The sequence below is a fragment of the Ictidomys tridecemlineatus genome, chromosome 8, assembly GCF_052094955.1.
Source record: "Ictidomys tridecemlineatus isolate mIctTri1 chromosome 8, mIctTri1.hap1, whole genome shotgun sequence".
Classification (NCBI taxonomy): Eukaryota; Metazoa; Chordata; class Mammalia; order Rodentia; family Sciuridae; genus Ictidomys; species Ictidomys tridecemlineatus.
In genome coordinates this window covers 140,878,343-140,896,428 of record NC_135484.1, presented here as the reverse complement: position 1 = coordinate 140,896,428, position 18,086 = coordinate 140,878,343, and the positions used below count along the sequence as shown (strand labels likewise).

General features: G+C 37.4%; 1 protein-coding gene across 1 annotated transcript; it reads left to right on the top strand.

Annotated features, from left to right (window-relative positions):
- Nucleotides 1-544: 544 nt before the first annotated feature.
- Eef1e1 (eukaryotic translation elongation factor 1 epsilon 1) lies at nucleotides 545-17,832 on the top strand. Its single transcript, XM_078020515.1, has 4 exons — nucleotides 545-704; nucleotides 3,285-3,485; nucleotides 8,953-9,048; nucleotides 17,183-17,832. The coding sequence occupies exons 1-4, from the start codon at nucleotides 618-620 to the stop codon at nucleotides 17,321-17,323; spliced, it is 525 nt and encodes a 174-aa protein (XP_077876641.1). The 5' UTR covers nucleotides 545-617; the 3' UTR covers nucleotides 17,324-17,832.
- The last annotated feature ends 254 nt before the right edge of the window (nucleotides 17,833-18,086 follow it).

The following is an 18,086-nucleotide window of genomic DNA, read 5'->3' as shown; positions in this document are numbered from 1 at the left end:
TCCACGTGTTCTGGAAATGAAGGTCTGGAAGGCTGACCATGGGCCCCATCTTAATCTCTGGAATCTGTAAACGTGATTTTTTTTTTTAAGGAAAAAGGACCTGTAGAGATGTGATTAAGGATTTTCAGGTTTTCCAAATCACCCTTACATCACAATTAAAGTCCCTGTGAATGATGTTATAGGTTAGAAACTCTTAATGGACTGTGAACTCCTTACTATCAATCTTTCAAATCCAGACCCCTGAGCCAAACTACTCATTATATTGGAAGTCTCAGGCTGCCAAATGAAGTACCTAGTTAACTCTGGCAGCCAGGCCAGCAGCCTGCCACTCAGATGTCGGCAAAGACAGGCGACTGCAGCAACCCAAGCTCGGATCTGCTGCTCGCTCTACCTGGAGGCGAAACTCGGGAATGGAAATTGGCCATCACCGCTTCACGGGTCCCAAATCCCTCCCTAGACCCCGCCCCTTCGCTTGGCCACGCCTCTTGCGTTCAGGCACGCCCTCACGCTCCCCTGCGCGTTCAGCCAATCACCGGTGACGCTTGCCTTCCGTCTCCGCCAATGCAGGAGGCCTTTGCTGTCCTGGTTCCACCCCTCTCAAGAGCTGGGGCCGGAAGATGGCGGCGGCCGCGGAGTTGAAGCTGCTGGAGAAGTCCCTGGGGCTGAGTAGGGGAAATAAGTACAGTGCCCAGGGCGAGCGACAGGTGAGCTGCAGAGGCGGCGCGGAGGGGAAGGAGCGGACTGGAGCGGGGCCTGCCGAACCCGGCGGGGTTGGGATGCAGCTCCGCCGCTCCCACGTGTCTGCGTTCGAGCTGCGGTTCGGCTGGTCCTCGCTAGGCTTCTGTCACTCTAGGTCCTGGAGGGACGAAGGGGAACCTGCTCAGGACGGGCTCGGCGTGAGCTTTACCTCCAGTGACATTCTCAGCATCCCATTCAGCCATCACGAAACCATTTGAGGGAAGGCACAAAAGACCTTTCGATGGAGCAAGGTGGAGGCCAGCGTTCGCCTTCACCGGCTGCTCTTTGCCCAAATTGCATCTTTGGTTAATTGCGCAACCACTGCCGTCAGCGCGAACCGGGACCCGGTGGTACTGCACTGGGCCTGGGGAATTCTGCGTTGAATAAAGGGGACACGCCCCCTCCCCTCTAGAAGCTTGCTTTTTGGCTGGGTGGACAAATTTGGCAGTGATTTAAATTACAGTAGCGGAAAGTGCTACTTTGACGCGGGTATGGCCAAGGGAACATGTGCTGGGGGCTTGGCTGGCTCTGGAGGATTCAGGGAAGGCTTCTTTTTTTTTTTTTTTTGAGGCCTGTAATCCCAAATTCGGTTTGCTTTGTGCAGAGAATGAGGGAAAGTTACAGGGTGTGAGACTGACTAATGAAGCATAAAGACTCAGATTTCCCAGGGTATTGAAAAGAACATTTGTGTTTTATGAAGGTCATTGTTGGCCGAGGAGCGAATGTATTACAGCAAAAAAAAGTGCTGTAGAACACTACTTTGATGCATTCTGATGTTTCTGGCCCCTTTGAGGTTTTTCCAAACTAGTGTGTTTTGGCCTTAACTTTTTCTTTCCTTGGTTGATGTTAAATCTTGTCTCAATAGTAGCAATATTTTAGTTTTTACATTTAAAATAACTCGAAGTCTGGTGAGGTTGTGACTTGCCTAAGATGGGCCCTCTGATTAGTTTTTACATTTAAAATAACTCGAAGCCTGGTGAGGTTGTGACTTGCCTAAGATGGGCCCTCTGATTGGTGGCAGAGTAGGCTAGGCATTGGCCCTAAGGTGGCCTGCTTTTTCTTTTTCCTCCTCCTGGTACCGATTCCTTCTGGACAGCCACTTTTCAATATTGGTTTATATTTTTTAGAAAACACTGGGAACACTTAAACCTTTGTCACCTAGTATGAGAAGCAGCCAACAATAATTAAATGAAAGCACAACAGATATGTACTAATGGAAGAAAACATTAGTGAGAAATGTGGAAGAGGAAGTTAATTCTGACTTGAAGATGGGTTTATACTCTTCCTGGAAAAGCTGGTGTTTAAGGGATTAGGTTTTGAAAGATGTGCGAAAGCAATAGATAATGAAAGATTGGAAAGTCTGGAGCAATAAGTAAAATCAGTATGGGGAGTGCTTGCAATGCAAGGTAAACCCAAAATCATAGTTGAGGTCCAACTGTAAGGGCTGATGTTTTATTTTATTTTGATTAAAAAAATTTTAGCACTGGGTAGCTATTGAAAGTTTCTGTTTATGTGTTTAGAGAAAGGGCTGGGCATAGCAGATAAGTTTCAGCCATTTTTTTTTGATAAAGCAACTGACAGCAAATAAACCAGAATTAAAGCTCTCTGCCACATATTCCAAAATAATTTAAAACTGAAAACAGCCTAGGGATTAAGCTGTAGAAGAATGGTTCCTTAAATTATGGTACATCAGGGATAGGTATGTAGCTCAGTGGTAGAGTAATGTTGAGACCCTGAATTCTATCCCTACCATTCCCCACCCCCACGCTCCCAAAATGTACATTACCACATTGGAGTATTACTTATGCAGCCATTAAAAGTAATTGCTTTGAAGATCATGAACTGTAAGATTGATGTGAGAGTAGTATGTGTTCCATGTTTGCAACTACATAAGACTAGCAGTTGTATACTTCAGGCTATATAAAGAGAATGGACTTCTGAGCCAGTGGTATTTTATTTGAACCCTGACTCTGCCATTATAAACCAAGTGACCTTTGTTCTTGTTCTTGTTCTTTTTTTTTTTTTTATTCTAAGTTGATTTTATTTGAAAATAGATCTTAGGTAAATGAAATGCATGTCACTCTCAGAAGTTGGTAGTTGCAAAGGCATAATCTTTTCCAGAATCAGAGAATGACAAAAATCAAAATTTTCTGGGAACAAAAAAGTGAATTAAGAGAAAGTTTTGGCTGTGAGATGTATGAAATAGTGACAAACATCACTTCCACGATGGAAGGAACTCAAATCTCTGGGCTACACTCCAGTCACTTCAGACCTCAGTAGACTTTGCTTAAGTCAGATATGAGCTTATATTGGGCAACTAAGAGTTTAGGTTTTGTTACTGCTACTTTACCTGGATTAGCACTGTTTGAGTAATCTGTGTAGATAATCTTGATCTTAAAAACAAAGATTAATCTGTGTAGATAATCTTGATCTTAAAAACAAAAGACTATGGGAAAACCAGCTGCATGATATAGTGGTTACTGAGAACTTATAGTCATGATTGATGGTCTTTATTTTTTTAATTTATCTGAAGAATTTTTTTTAAGATTCCAGTTCTTCAAACAAACAATGGTCCAAGCCTAACAGGATTGACTACCATAGCAACTCATCTAGTCAAAGAAGCCAACAAGGAGTATTTGCTGGGGAGTACTGCAGAAGAAAAAGCGACAGTTCAGCAGTGGCTGGAGTACAGGGTCACTCGAGTAGACAGACAGTCCAGTAAAGAGGATATCCACACACTGTTGAAGGTATTGTGATTTGTTGGAATGCGTGGACTGTAATAAGCTGAAATCTCTCCCTTTGGGTTCCAGACCTGGGAATAGGCTGCCTTTACCTGTTCTCTTTTGCTTCAAGGTATGCAGACCTCCAACTCTTGGCTGCATTTTGCCGGTTGTCTTTTAGCTCAAGGTAGCTTGTACCTGTTGTGACCTCTGCCTGGAGCATGCTGTTCTGTCTCTAGTTGGGAAGGTAAATGGACTGCAGTGTGCTTTTTCACCATACGAGCACAGGAAAAGGAAAGGGTTGTTGTGTTTTTGTTTTGTTTGCAACTGTGGTGTTTCAAGATAGTGTTGTTAATTTTAAAGGCAGTCAATATTTGTTACAGAAATTTAGGAAATATAAGTAAGCAAATGTAAAACATTTTAAACAACCACTGTCCCATGATCGAGAGTGAACTGTTAATGCTTGCGTTCAGTCATCATTATTAAATCCTTTTTATGGTCTTCCCGTGCATGCATGCGTGCGGGACTTTTTTAAAAGTGGGCCATTACTGAACACAGCAGCCTGCTGTGGCTTATTTTGCTCTAGGAGTATTGGGAACATTGTTTCATGTCCGTGTGTGCTCTTTCCTTTTGATAACCTGTGTGTCCCAGCACAAAATTGTACCATAGTTTAAATTATCTACCCCCAGGTAGTTACCAGCTTGTTGCTAGATAATTGAACATGTTCCTATTTGTTTCATAGGCTAAATTCCTACAAGGGAGGTTGCTAGAAGAAAAGCCTTGACTTCTTTTTCTTCTTCCTGAAAGTTGCCATTATTTTTTTCTACCTTTTTTTTTTAATTGGTACATTGTAGTTGTACATAATGGTGGGATTTGCTGTCACATATTCATACATGCATGTAATATAATAATTTGGCTAATGTCACTCCCCAGCAATTCCCACCTTCTTCTCTATCTCCCACTTCTTGGTCTCTTTCTTCCACTGATCTTCCTTAGTTTTTCATGAGACATCTTCCCTTACCTTTCTTTTCCTTTTTCCTCTGTAGCTTCCACATATGAGATAAAACATGATTCTTGATCTTCTGAATTTCTTATTTCACTTAACACAATGGTCTCAACTTACATCCATTTTCTTGCAAATGACATACTTTCATTTTTCTTTATGACTGAATAAAACTCCATTGTGTACATATACCTCATATTCTTTATCCATTTATCCACTGATGGACACCTAGGCTGTTCCAGTTTAGCTATTGTGAATTGTGCTTCTATAAACATGGGTATGCATGTTATCTGACTTTAATTCTTTAGGATAAATACTGAGGAGTGGTGTAGCTGGGTCATATGGTGGTTCCATGCCTCGTCTTTTTTGAGGAAACTCCATACTGATTTTCATAGTGGTTGTACTCATTTACAATCCCACCAACAGTGTAAAGATGTTCCTTTTTCTCCACATCCTCTCCAGCATTTTTTGTTGTTTGTATTCTTGATAATTGCCATTCTTACTGCTGTGATATAAATAGTGTAGGTTTGATTTGCCTTTCTGTAGTTGCTAATGATGCTGAACATTTTTTTTGTATATTTGTTGACTATTTGTATTTTTTTTTGAGAATGTCTATTTAATTAATTGGCCCTTTATTAATTGGGTTGTTTTTTGAGTTATTTATATATTCTAGATATTAATCCTTTGTCAGCTAGCAACGTTATTGTTCCATGCTGTAGGTTCTCTTTTCACATTCTAAATTGTTTACTTTGCTGTGCAGAAGCTTTTTAATTTGATGCCATTCCATTTATTAACTCTTGGCATTATTTCCTGAGCTTTAGGGGGTCCTATTGAGAAAGTTGTTGCCTGTGCCTATATGTTGGAGTGTTGATCCTGTATTTTCTCCCAGGAGTTGCATAATTTCTGATCTAATTCCTAGGTTTTAGTTCCATTTTGACTTGCTTTTTGTGCAGGATAAGAATTAAGGGTCTAGTCTTTTTCTTCAACATATGTATATCCAGTTTTCCCTATTTGCTTACAGAAACAGAAAAGAAGAAAAAAAAAAAGATCTTTTTTTAAGGCTACATGGTTCCTGTGGACTCCAGAACAGTGTAATTTTACAATATGTCAGTATATGAAGTGGCCTCTTCCACAAAACAACATCAGTTTTTTCCTTTTTCTCCATCACCTCCCCAATTACATTACTAAAACAAGCAAGCCAAAAAATGATTTCCCTGTTGACATTGTGTTCATAAAACTTTGTTGTGGCATTTTTTCATAATGCTCATGAACCATTTTTATTTCTAAAAGTTTACTTGTATGTATTTTTTAACCATGTTTGTACTGGGCTACCTTATTATTTAATTTTTAAATCTTTTGTTCTTTAGATATTAAGAAAGGATTTAATTCTTAATTGTCAAATTTCCATTTTGATGCTAAAACCACAGCTCTTAAGAGTAAATACTTTATAAGTAAGGTAATATTTTTCTTAAAAAAAATTGTGAAATACTAACATTGTTTGACTCTAGATGAATGATATATATAGTTGTCTATTGTGTTTTTTCAACTTTTGATTGTATGATGTTTAAAAGTTTAATAATAGCTCGGAAGAAAAAGAAAAAACAGGTGGATTTCTAGAGGAAATAATTTAGCAGGTTTGGCAATAGCATCAGAAAGACTTGTTTTTAAAAATAAAGAAATGTTAGGGCTGGGGATGTGGCTCAAGCGGTAGCGCGCTCGCCTGGCATGCGTGCGGCCCGGGTTCGATCCTCAGCACCACATACCAAAAAAAAGATGTTGTGTCCGCAGAGAACTAAAAAATAAATATTAAAAATTCTCTCTCTCTCTCCTCTCTCACTTTCTCTTTAAAAAAATAAAAAATAAAGAAATGTTAGACATTTCCCTTCTGTGACTATTTCAAGTGTGAAATTCTATTTGATAGGAAACCGTTTATGTCACTAATCAGGAAAGTATTTCCTATTCATAGTTTATGAAAACTACATTTAAGACTGTCTTCATAGCTAAAATATAGTTATGAATTCTGATTTTAGTCACAAAAAATAGATAGTTTTTGATGTTCAAAGTCTAATCTTCTGTATATCCAATGACAAAAAAGTAAAAAAGCTACCCACACTGGGAGAAAATATCTGAAAATTATGTATCTGATAAGTTGTGAATATTTAGAATACCAAAAAAACTCAACAAAAAACTAATAACTTGATTTTAAAACGGGCAAAAGACTTGAGTAAACATTTCCAAAGACTATATGCTAATTGCTAATAAGTATTTGAAAAGATGCTGAAATTATTATCACTCATGAAGTGCAGATCAACTCACAGTAAGATACCATCTTCCATTCATTAGGATGGCTGCCACCCACCAAAACAAATCCCATTTAAAAAAAGTCAGAAATATAAGAATGGGAGTTCATAACCCACTTGAATCAAAATGTGAAATATGATATATCAAGAACTATGTAATGTTTTGAACAACCAACAATAAAAAAAAAAAGAAATAATTAAGTTAATATGAGGCCCCATAACAGAGTCTATTCCAATCTGACTGGTATACTTATGAGAAGAAATTGAGATACAGACAAAACAGACTGTTAGCTTTTTGTCACTAAGACAAAATATCTGAGAAAACTGATTTAAGGGAGGAAAGACTTATTTATGCTCACAGTTTCAGAGACTTCATTTCAAGGTTGGCTTCCCTCACTGCTCTGGGCTTAAAGTGAGGTAGAACATCATGATGGAAACGCATGGTGGAACTAAGCTGCTCAACTCATTGTAACCAGCAGACAACAGAGAGAGGAGGGGACCAGGGATAAAATAGTATCCATTTGCAAGCCAAGGAGAAAGGCCATAGAAGAAAGCAAATCTGCCAACACTTTGATCTTAGACATCTAAAAGTATATGGAAATAAATTATTATTGTTATGCTCAAAAAAAAAAATTTAAAAAGTCAGAAAATAACAAGGGTTGGCAAAGATGTGGAAAACTGTAACTGATACGCTGTCAGTGAGAATATTAAAAAAAAATGCAGCTGTTAGCAAAAAATAGGACAGCACTTACTCAAGACATTATCATAGAGTTGCTCTATGATCTAGCAATCCCGCTTCTTGGTTTATACCCAAAAGAATTCAGCATTGCCTTGAAGAGCTATTTACACACTTGCATTCATAGCAGCATTGTTCAAATAGCTAGGGCAGGGTAGACAACCCATGTGTCTATTGTGTCAATAGACAAACAAAATATGGTGTATACATTTAGTGAGATATGTATACTTCAGCCATTTAAAAAGAAGACAGTTTTGATGCATGTTATAACATGGATGAACTTTGACGTTATACAAGTGAAATAAATCCAGTCACAAAAGTATAACTACCCCATGACTCCACTTATGAGGTATTTGGGGTAGTTGGTCACAGAACAAAGTTGAATGGTGATTGCCAGGCTTGGAGGGGAGAGTAATGGAGAATTGTTTAATAGGTCATAGAGTTCTAGTTTTGCAAGGTGAAAAAGTTTGTAGATTGGTTATGCAGCAATGTAAACAACTGTAAACCTTACTGAAGTGTATGCTTAAAAATAGTTGGTAAATTTTGTGTTATGTGTAATGTATTCCAATTAAATTTTTTAAAATGTATGTGTATGCATAAAGTACACATACATATACACAAATGTACTGTAAAACCCTGTAACTTGGAATTCTCAACTTTTTTTTTGTACTGGGGATTGAGCTATAACCCCAGCTCTTTTTAAATTTAAATTTAGGATTAAACTCAAGGGCACTCAAATCCCTGAGCTGCTGGCTGAGCGATTTCCCCCATTCTTTTTTCAGTTTTTTTATTTTGAGACAGCATCTCTGTTGTCTGCTGAGGGTCTCATTAAATTGTCAAGGCTGACCTTGAACCTGGGATCCTCCTTGCTCAAATTCCTGGGTTTCCTGATTGCAGGTATGGGCTACCATCCATTGCCTTCTTAGCCCTTTTTGTTTTTACGTTGAGGCAGGTCTTGCTAAGTTGCCGAGGCTGACCTCGAATTTTTGAACCCCTTATCTTAGCCTCCCAAATTATTGGGGTTGCAGTCTTAAACCACTATGCCCAGCAAAAAGGTAGAGATTGTTCAGAAGTCTATCATTTTCTAATGTTTTTTAAATATTCTTTCATTTTTTAATGTTCCTTAAAATCAAATGAGACTAATAATGTTCATTCTGTGTTTTTAAATGATGTGACTGGAGTCTAATTGTGATTTTGAATGAATTTTTGTCTTAATATCGAAGATTAATTTTGACTTATTAATTTATTGAATTAATTAATAAATAAATAAATTTGTCAATCAGTGACATAGCATTTGTTTCGTTTGCATGTGCAAAGCCCTGAGTTCCTTCCCCACAACTGAAAGAATAAATGAATGAATGGGTGAATTTATTAAATATCAGTATTTAATTTCTGATAGCCATCTAAATGTTTTCAAGTTAATACTGTTCATTAATGTTTTACTGTTTTTTCTAGGATCTGAATTTGTATCTTGAAGATAAAGTCTACCTTACAGGATATAACTTTACTTTAGCAGATATTCTATTGTACTATGGACTTCATCGCTTTATAGTAAGTATCTGGATACTTTCTGGCTTATTTTCTGTAAAGTTCAGAATATTTTTTGAGATTTGTCTTAAATTTAATCAGATTTGTATTTTCAACTATCAAATAAAAATGAAAGGAGTTTGTTTTTTTTTTTTAATACAAGGTGTGCTGTTCAAAAATTCCTTTTACGTATCCGTTTAACAGAGTTACATCCTGTTTCTTGACCTGCTTGCTTCTCGACCTTTGCTTCTGCATTTCTTAGAGGACCACTTCTTTAGCCACCCTCTGGACTTTCTTTTCTTTATCCAACTCCACCTCCAGTACCCCTCTTCCACGCAGCCTCTTATCCTAGCTCTTTTGATCCCTAAACCTATACGATGTAGTCAACTCCCTTTTCCAAATCTACAAACTTTCTTCCCTGTTCAGTTTAGACACCCTTCTTAACTTCAACTGTATCTTCTTGTAGCATCTTCATTTTCTTTATTATCCTGAATAGTCACCACCCTTTCCCTGTGAATCCCCAGTTCTTGACCAGTCCAGATGAATGTCTGTTTCTGTATGTAAGCCGAGCTCTGTGGGAAAAGTCACAAGACTACAGAGTTGCTGCCAGTAAACCGTTGCTCTCTGCTTCCTCCTAGGGATACTTTGAGACCCTTATCACTTTTCCCAATCCTTGATCCTCCCCCCCCCACCCCTTTGTCTTCAGTAGTTAACATAGAGCCCTCCTCCTCTGTCTCCTCCTCTTTTCACTAGAAAGTAGAAACTCTGTTTTGAGTACTTATCTTCCAGCCTGCCTGCTTGCATATCCTTATTCATTTGTCTCCTTTTTCAGGTCACAAAAAGGATTGTCTTGCTTTTTTTTTCCCAGCTAATCCATTCATCCGACCTCTTAGTAAACTTCCTCTCCTACCTGCTTTGTGGAACTTATTCCAAATTCTTTTTCTTTTCTTGCTCATATCTTCAGTTTTGCCTTTTAACTATCTGGTCAATCTCTTTATTTTAAATTGTCTCTCATCTAAAAATCACATAAAATTATATGACACTCTCTACATTCTTGGCACTCTTCTTCATGCTTTGTAAATATTGACTCCTTTAATCTTTAAAATAGCCCTATGAGATAGGCACTATTATTATCAGTTCCATATTATAGATAAGACAGCTGAGGCTTAGGAAGGTCAAGTGTCTTCTTTGAGGTCACCTAAATAATTTGCAGAACCAGGTCCATAACCCAGGCAATCTGTCTTCTGAGTTTGTACTTTTGCACATCTATCTACTTAAAAACTTCTCTCAACTTTTTACTCCAGTGCCCATCTTCCCCCGATAGAAAAAAAGAGCCCATACATTTTTCTGTGTTCTGCACTTCATGCACCCAATCAATCAGGTTCTGATGTTGTAAGGTCAGCTCTTCATACACATTGAATAAATTTTAACAAGTGTCCATATACTTTGCAAGGAATTTTATTTTTTACAGTCTAGGTCATAACCATGAGGAAGATAAGATTAGTATTAATATTTTCCTTTTACAGAGACAGAAACTAGCATAGGAATTTTGAGTGATTTGTCAAAGGCATAGAATTCATTTTTTGAAGGGCCAAGACAAACCTTAGTCTCCTGAATCAAGTATCTTAGTGTGTGGGGAAACTCTTTGTAAACTATAAGAGACTGTAATAATGTATGATACAGTTATGTTCAGCCCCCTACTTCTGCAGGCTCCATGTCTGCAGTTTGAACCAACTGCGGATTGAAAAGGCTCTTTTAAAAAATGGCATCTGTACTTAACTTGTACTGTCTTTTTCTGGTGTTCATTCCCCAATCTAGTATCATATGGAGCATCTATATGTATTGAGTGCATTACTAACCTAGAGGTGATTTAAAGAACACCAGGAGGGTTGTGTAGAGTCTATACTTAACCTATACTGTGTTATGTGAAACTCTGTGGATTTCAGTATCCCTGGGGGTGGGTGTCCTGGAACCAGTCCCCTGCAGATACCAGTAGACTACTGTATTCTTAATCTCCCTACTCAATCTATAATCCCATAATTTGGATTTACTTCACCTTATAAAAAATTGTTCCTCAAACATTCCTAAGTAATTGTATGCTATAATAGTATTATTTCAATAGGCTAGTTTGATCCTTAATTTAGCATAAAACTCCTTGTTGTTATGATTGTATTTAAATTATTTCCTGAGAGCCTACTGTGTGCCCACCAGAGAGGGATATAAAAAAACCTATAAACTCAATTTTCAAGGAATTATTAATCTCATTGAAAAAATAAGACTTTTACATGAAAACAGTTAATTAGAGAAAACAGAATCTAGTGATATCTTCTGATCAGAATATAATTTGATCATTTAAAGAGACAAGTAAAGTAGGATAAAGAATCATAAAGAATACATACAGAGTTTGGATAACCATGACTATCCAGGGGAATTTTCACTGTTTAGAAAGCGTATGAGTTGGACTGTAAATATTGCTTGTAAGTAGTACGACCATATGATTTCTCATCCCAAACACTTGGGCCATGAAAGAAAGCCTACCAGTCACTACGCAGGATTACAGTCACTAGCAGGAATGAAATGGGATGAACAGTCCCCATACTTACAAGGAATATAGCTCAATTTTAAGCAAAAAAGGAGACCAGATAGGATCCTGTCGTTTCTCTTTGTGCCCCTCCTGGCTCTTGGCCCAGTTCCTTGTACAGCTCTGGGCTTTTGAGATTAACAATATTTCACAGTCTGTATCTATTTGTAAAGTATTTTAGGTTGTATATCTGTAGTGAAATGTAATCTTTAGTTATGTTCTTCAGTATCATTAAATCATAATAATTTTATTTGAATGTGAAGAAAATGTAATTGGAGCTGAAATACATTGATCACACAAGCCTCTTTTTATTCTGTTCTAGGTTCAATATATTTTAGTAGTTTTTTGAATTTAGAATGATAACATGGCACCTACCTCATTTCAAAACGAAAAAAAGCCTCCAAGGTAAAGAGGATTTGCTGTTATCTAAGCATCTCTCTCCTGGTGGCAAACCTAGTCTTTCAGCTTGGGGAGTCCAGAACTTGGCTTGAGCGAGCCTGTGCTACTGACTGTGGTTACTTTAAAAGCTTAATCTTAGGAAAAATTGTGGTGACTGCCAGCAGCTAGTGAGCATCTGTCAGGACTCAGGGTCTGGCTTCCTGCAGCATTGAGCTGTCATTAAAGAGGAGAACAAGGCTCATGTAATTAAAAAAATAAATAGATGAGAATGAAGTCACACTCCCCTGCTGGGTACTCAGGCACTCAGTCACAGAAATGTGGCCAAGCTTTCCCCACCTTTCTTGGGTTCTAGGGTCAGTGTCTCATGCATGGGTGTGTCTTGCTACAGCTAAGCTCACCTGTTCCTTTGTAATATAAGCCCTTGCCCTGTTTAGGATAGAATCTTCCATGGAAGTGCATTGTGTGTGTCCCCTGCTCTTACTGTGCCCTTGGGTGTGGCCTACCCAGGTGTCAGTCAACCTGCTGACAGTGGACATCATGAAGATAGACTCAGCCCCCTGAAACCTGACCACTTGCCTCATTTGAAAAGCTTCTCCTCAATAAAAGAGATCAGCGCGTGCTCTCTCTCTCTCTCTTCCTTTGGACCTTTAAGGTCAGAGAAGCCGTTACAGTGACCCCAAAGAAAAAGGTATTTGTGTCTCTTGTGTGGTTATTTTGCGCAGCCCAGTTAGCCCAGTTCTACTGGAGTGACCCCTGAGCCTTTTAGTCTCGAGAACAGAAACCTGGCAGGAAAGAAAGGGCTCTGTTAGGGCAGCAGCTTGCATGGCCTTTCTTTGCCAGTAGAGTGAACACGGTCAGAATCCTAGAATGCAAAATATTTTTAGGCCCAGCTGCAAAGTTATTTAATTATGAGTCTGTGTGCCCTGGAGGGCATTTGGTTTTCAGACAGGTTAGGAGTGTTTCCTCTAGTTCTGCATATTGATTGACATTAGGGTTACTTTAGCTATATTTTAACCATCTGTGCTTATTTATATTTCTATTTTTGGATGCACATCCTTTTTATATATGATGTTGAGGATTTATGGTTAAAGAAGTTATGCCTCTTTGGAAATGACTTTGAGTGGAATACTACCTATGTCGTCCTGCTGACCATCTCTTTGGGTTCAAACCATGGGTCCCAGCATCTCTCTCACCACAGACCAAGTATAGGCAGACTACTCCGAGATCTAAAGACCTTAAAGAATAGGCCTCACAGACTAAAATCTACACACAACAGGATTGCTGTGTAGTGTTGAATAACATCCCTGTTACATTGGGCATAAATATACACAAGTGAGAAAAAAAGTGATTGCTAGATATTAATTAATTCAGAGACATACAGAGTCTGGATTGGCCACCTGCTCGTAGTCATCAGGTTCTTCAGCTTTGTTTGCTTTGGCAGTATATGTATTTTTGCCCTTACTTATTGTGCCTGTATCGTAAAATAGATCATGTAATTGAAATTGTTGGTGTAGATTAGAAAATGTGCCTTATTTTTTCACATTGTTAAATACTTAATACGTAATCAGCATAGTGTACAAAACAGCAGTCATCAGTGATACCGCTGTATTTTGTTTCATTGTGAGCCCAGTCTTGGTTGGCTGAGATACTCCAAGATCTGATCTGTCCTGATCCCTCTGAGGAATACTATATTGTGCCTTCTTTGTTTCAATGTCCCTCAGTGTGGCTGTTGATAACACCAGTGACTCACTGCTTTCTTCCAGTGATTTCACTAGAAGTAGTCCCTGTGGGCAGACTGTTAATAAGATGATTGAAATCCTTTGTAATGTTCTGTGCTGCTTGACTATAAGATTGTTATCAGCTGAAGTACTCGAAGTTTGGAACACCAGCAGAGTATATGATTCTTTAAAAGAAATGTAAAATAGCTACAAAATAGTCCAGGAACACCGGCCCTAAAGAATGTCCCAAAGGCCTCCTGGTGCCAGTTGTAGGGGAGCAGATCAGTCTTGCACACTGATCTGGAAGGGTTCACTTCAAGTGTGTCTTACATGTCTTCATGGAAAATTAGTGATTCAGAATATTATCTGTTTGGCTGTAAGGTTTAAGGTAATTATAAACAGAGAGGACCGAGCAGGGAGATGGAGCCAGGCACAGCTAGACACACTGGCATGTAGACCAGCACGAAGCAGGAAATGGTAACTAGAACAATTGCATGGTGTTTCCTGTTATAAGAAAGGAAAAAATTGTTAGCTAAAGAGGGGTAACAGAAAATCAAAGTGAAGCAGCCCAGGGGATTCCATCAAAATGTTCTAAAAAAAAAGTACATTTGGAAAGGGAAAGTTGTTTTGTTTGTTTGTTTACAGTAATTGCATATGTAAAATGTCTGCCCAAGGAGGAGAGGTAACTGATTGAGGTTCAACATCATTTTCTCAGACTAGCAGGGACAAGTTCCAAAGTTTAAAAGAAAGTTAAAGTGGAACCCTGATCCTTTCAGAAAAGCTCTGTGTATCTAGCATAACTTTGTGAGGAAAAATGAGTAAATTTATACTCCTTAAAGTAAATCAACTAAAAATATCGTAAAGTAGATCATGTAATTGAAATTGTTAGTGTAGATTAGAAAATGTTACAAGCTTTAGAAGGTCTTAGAATAAAAATTACTGTGTGTGGGTGTGTTTATAGTCCTTACATTAGAGTCTCTGTAAGGTTTTTTTGTTTTTTGTTTTTGTTGTATGTGTTTTTTTTTTTTTTTTTTTTATGGTGGTGGTGCTGGTGATTGAACTCAGGACCTTGTGCAGGTAAGGCAAGCACTCTATCAACTGAGCTATATCTCCATCCCCATTAGAGACTCTGAATATGAAATTTTTAAGTTGGAGAATATTTATTTTGCTGCGTATTGAATGTTGTTCTTGTTTTAAATAATAGGTCTGCTAGCAACATATGCCAGTATTCTGTTTAAGCAAATGTCATTCTAAAATATTACTATTCGCTGTATATTGCCCTTTTCACTTGGTTCAAAATCAAGGGGCACAATTTGAATATAAATCAAACAATTATTAGTACTTTATTGGCAATGCTTTACTCTCTGTGTATTTTAGTACACAGAATACTAAAAAAATAGCACCTCACAAAATGGCTACATGGAGACTTTAAAATGAAAAAGCTCTGAACTAAAATTTAAAGAAGTCAGATTTCAGCCGACTGATTCAAAGTCAAAATGCAGTAAAAGTTACTTCTGTTTGCTTCAACTATCAGCCAAAGAAGTTTGCTAAAGTTGATTTTAAATTATATTTATCTGTTCCCTCTCCCCTGTGGATTGAGCCTTTCATCCTTCCTTCCACCGAAGATGGACTCTTGCTGTGTTCCCTGGGCTGGCCTCCAGTTCTCAATCCTATGGCCTCTGTCTCCTGACTGGCTGGGTTTATACCAGACTTGCATCACTGTGCCTGGCTCATTCATTCAGTTTCTTGTAAGAAAACTCAGACCCATATCCTGTTAGATTTAGATTAGCTGTGTTTTCTACTGATTAAGGTTTTTATTTATTCATTTATTTATTTGAAGTCTATGGTAAAATTTACATGTCATAAAGCTTTGGATAAGGACTAAAAATTGAGCTCTTTACAAAATATTTTTTTAAATATTTCAAAATACAGACTAACACTCAAGATTAACACACATGATTGCCTAAGTGCCTGCTATGAAAATGCACCAGGCAGGTGTTTTCTTTTGACTTGAACATGAATTCTATTTTAATAAAAATTAACTTTGATATTTAAAAAAGACATCCTTGATCAGACTTCTTGACTAATATATTAGCTTTTTGGTTTGGGGTCATGGACTTACTACTATATTGTTGATGAAACATGTATAGTAACATCTCCTTAGTTTCAGGGCACCTCAAGCAAGATGAACAGATGTTTATAATTTGCTACAGCCGCCTGTGTGTAGGACTTCAGTGTATATTGCTGAAACCTGAAACTCACTTGAAGTAAGCTGAGCCACAAATGAGTTCAGTTACTCGTTTATTGAAAAAATACTACCTTTTTATTGTTAATATTAATTTGCATTCTGTAGTAAGTTTTGAATAGTGAAGTGATTTGTATTTCAGTTTTATTGGTTCAGTCACTTAGCAAAACGTTTACTTGTAGCATAAGTATATGCTAAATTGTGAAAAGCCACAGGACTCTATCTTACTAAAAGTATCTCCAATGATAGAACCTCTGATTGGTTTGACTCCCTCTTGTCTTGACTGGCTTTTTTGTTCATTTTCTTTGAGCTGTGGAGATTTTGGAATATATGTTAAATAAATGTTGAATCAACAAAGGAGAAGGATTATCATACTACCAGTGCATACTACCACCCTGCTGGCTTTCTTTTTACCTGATGACTCTTAATAATTCCAAACTTTGTCTTAGAAGAGTCCTAAGAGTTATCTACTTTGAATTTGAGTCCAGTGGAATGATAGGCACCTATAGTTTTCATTGCATCTTTCTGTAGCCACATCTCTGGGTACTCATAGCTTGAGAGTAACAGGTGTGAACTGCTACATCCACAAGAGTTCAGCTTTATTGCAGACAAAATGCAGAAGGTATATTGTTCTTGTGTTTTTACTTGGTGTCTTTCTCTAATTCTTCTGTTAAGCAATAATCTCTTGAAATTAAGTGGGTCATTGTCTTGAGTGAGGTTTTTCCTCAGCTGAGTAGCTAGGCGGTAATATTATACATTATACAGTTATTTCAATGTGTGTGAATATATGATTGTTTTCTTTAACACAGTGTTCAATTGTTAAACATGTTGATATTTGTGAACCTCTTCATCTTTTGAGTTTTACTAAAAAGAAGTTGGAGAAAGAATTATGTCTTAGTGTTTCAGAAGCTGTTATCTTCCCTGTCCCATCTTCTTTTCCAGTAAAGTAAAAAACTTTGGGTGCCTCCCAGCCTGGATTCATATAAATTTTGCATTTGTGGAATATGTGATATTTCATTAGAAAGCACATCTGGTTTTGAACTAAACATAAACACATTTAATAAGTGGATAGCTTTCCCAAGTGGCTAAATACATTAGATTTTTGAGGGAGAACTCTTGGTTTTTTTCTTCTTTCTAATTTCTAAGAAGTATCTCATGATATTGATAGCTGTGCTTATGTCTGTATTATGTATGTGTGTTTTCAATCCTACTTAGGTTGACCTGACAGTTCAAGAAAAGGAGAAGTATCTCAATGTGTCTCGCTGGTTTTGTCACATTCAGCATTACCCAGGCGTCAGGCAACATCTGTCTAATGTTGTCTTCATCAAGAACAGACTATACACTAACTCCCACTAGAAGTCACCATGCCACACACGGCGTGATTAAAATGTTTTAAATGGAAAGTGCGTCTGGACCATAGTACTAATGTAAATTGATATGCTGTCATTGTTTATTTGTTGAAGTTGGTAGAATTTTTGAAGTATAAACCTGTGTCTGAATGTTTTATTTGTTCTTTAGTTGAAGTTTTGCAAATTTTGATGTAAAAAAATTCAACTGCTGTCCAAAAAAAAAAGGTGAAATCAAGTTATAAATTACCTGGTTTTTAAAAGATTAAATTTATTTTAATAAAAGTTGCAAATCAGTGGCTTAATATTTTTTAAAAAAGGTAGTATTTTCAATGGTTGATGTATTTGGCTATTTATTCACCTCTCTTTCATATTTTAAAATTCTTTTTCCTGTGGATATTTACCATACTTTGTTTATTAAAAACTGTGATAACTTATACCAAGGATTGAGAAAGGGAAGACAGATGTATTTGTTTTAAATATTTATGTGAGCTAGTAAACGTGGCTGAAAAACTCCCATTTTGTTTGTTCATTCTTTCCTGTAGTTGGTATTCATTGGGGTGAAACTAACTACTGAGCTGCCCTTAAGGGAACTGGAATAAGATACATTCTTCTTGAGTTAACGATTTTGTTCTGTTGTTGGGTTCACTGGAATATGCAGTGGCTAAAAGAGATGGGAAATTCTTACTATCCCTCTCATTTTGGACTTAAAATTACAATTTTTTTTCTAAATAGAAAGCCAGCTCTCTTAGAATCAAAGCTGCTATTGAAGC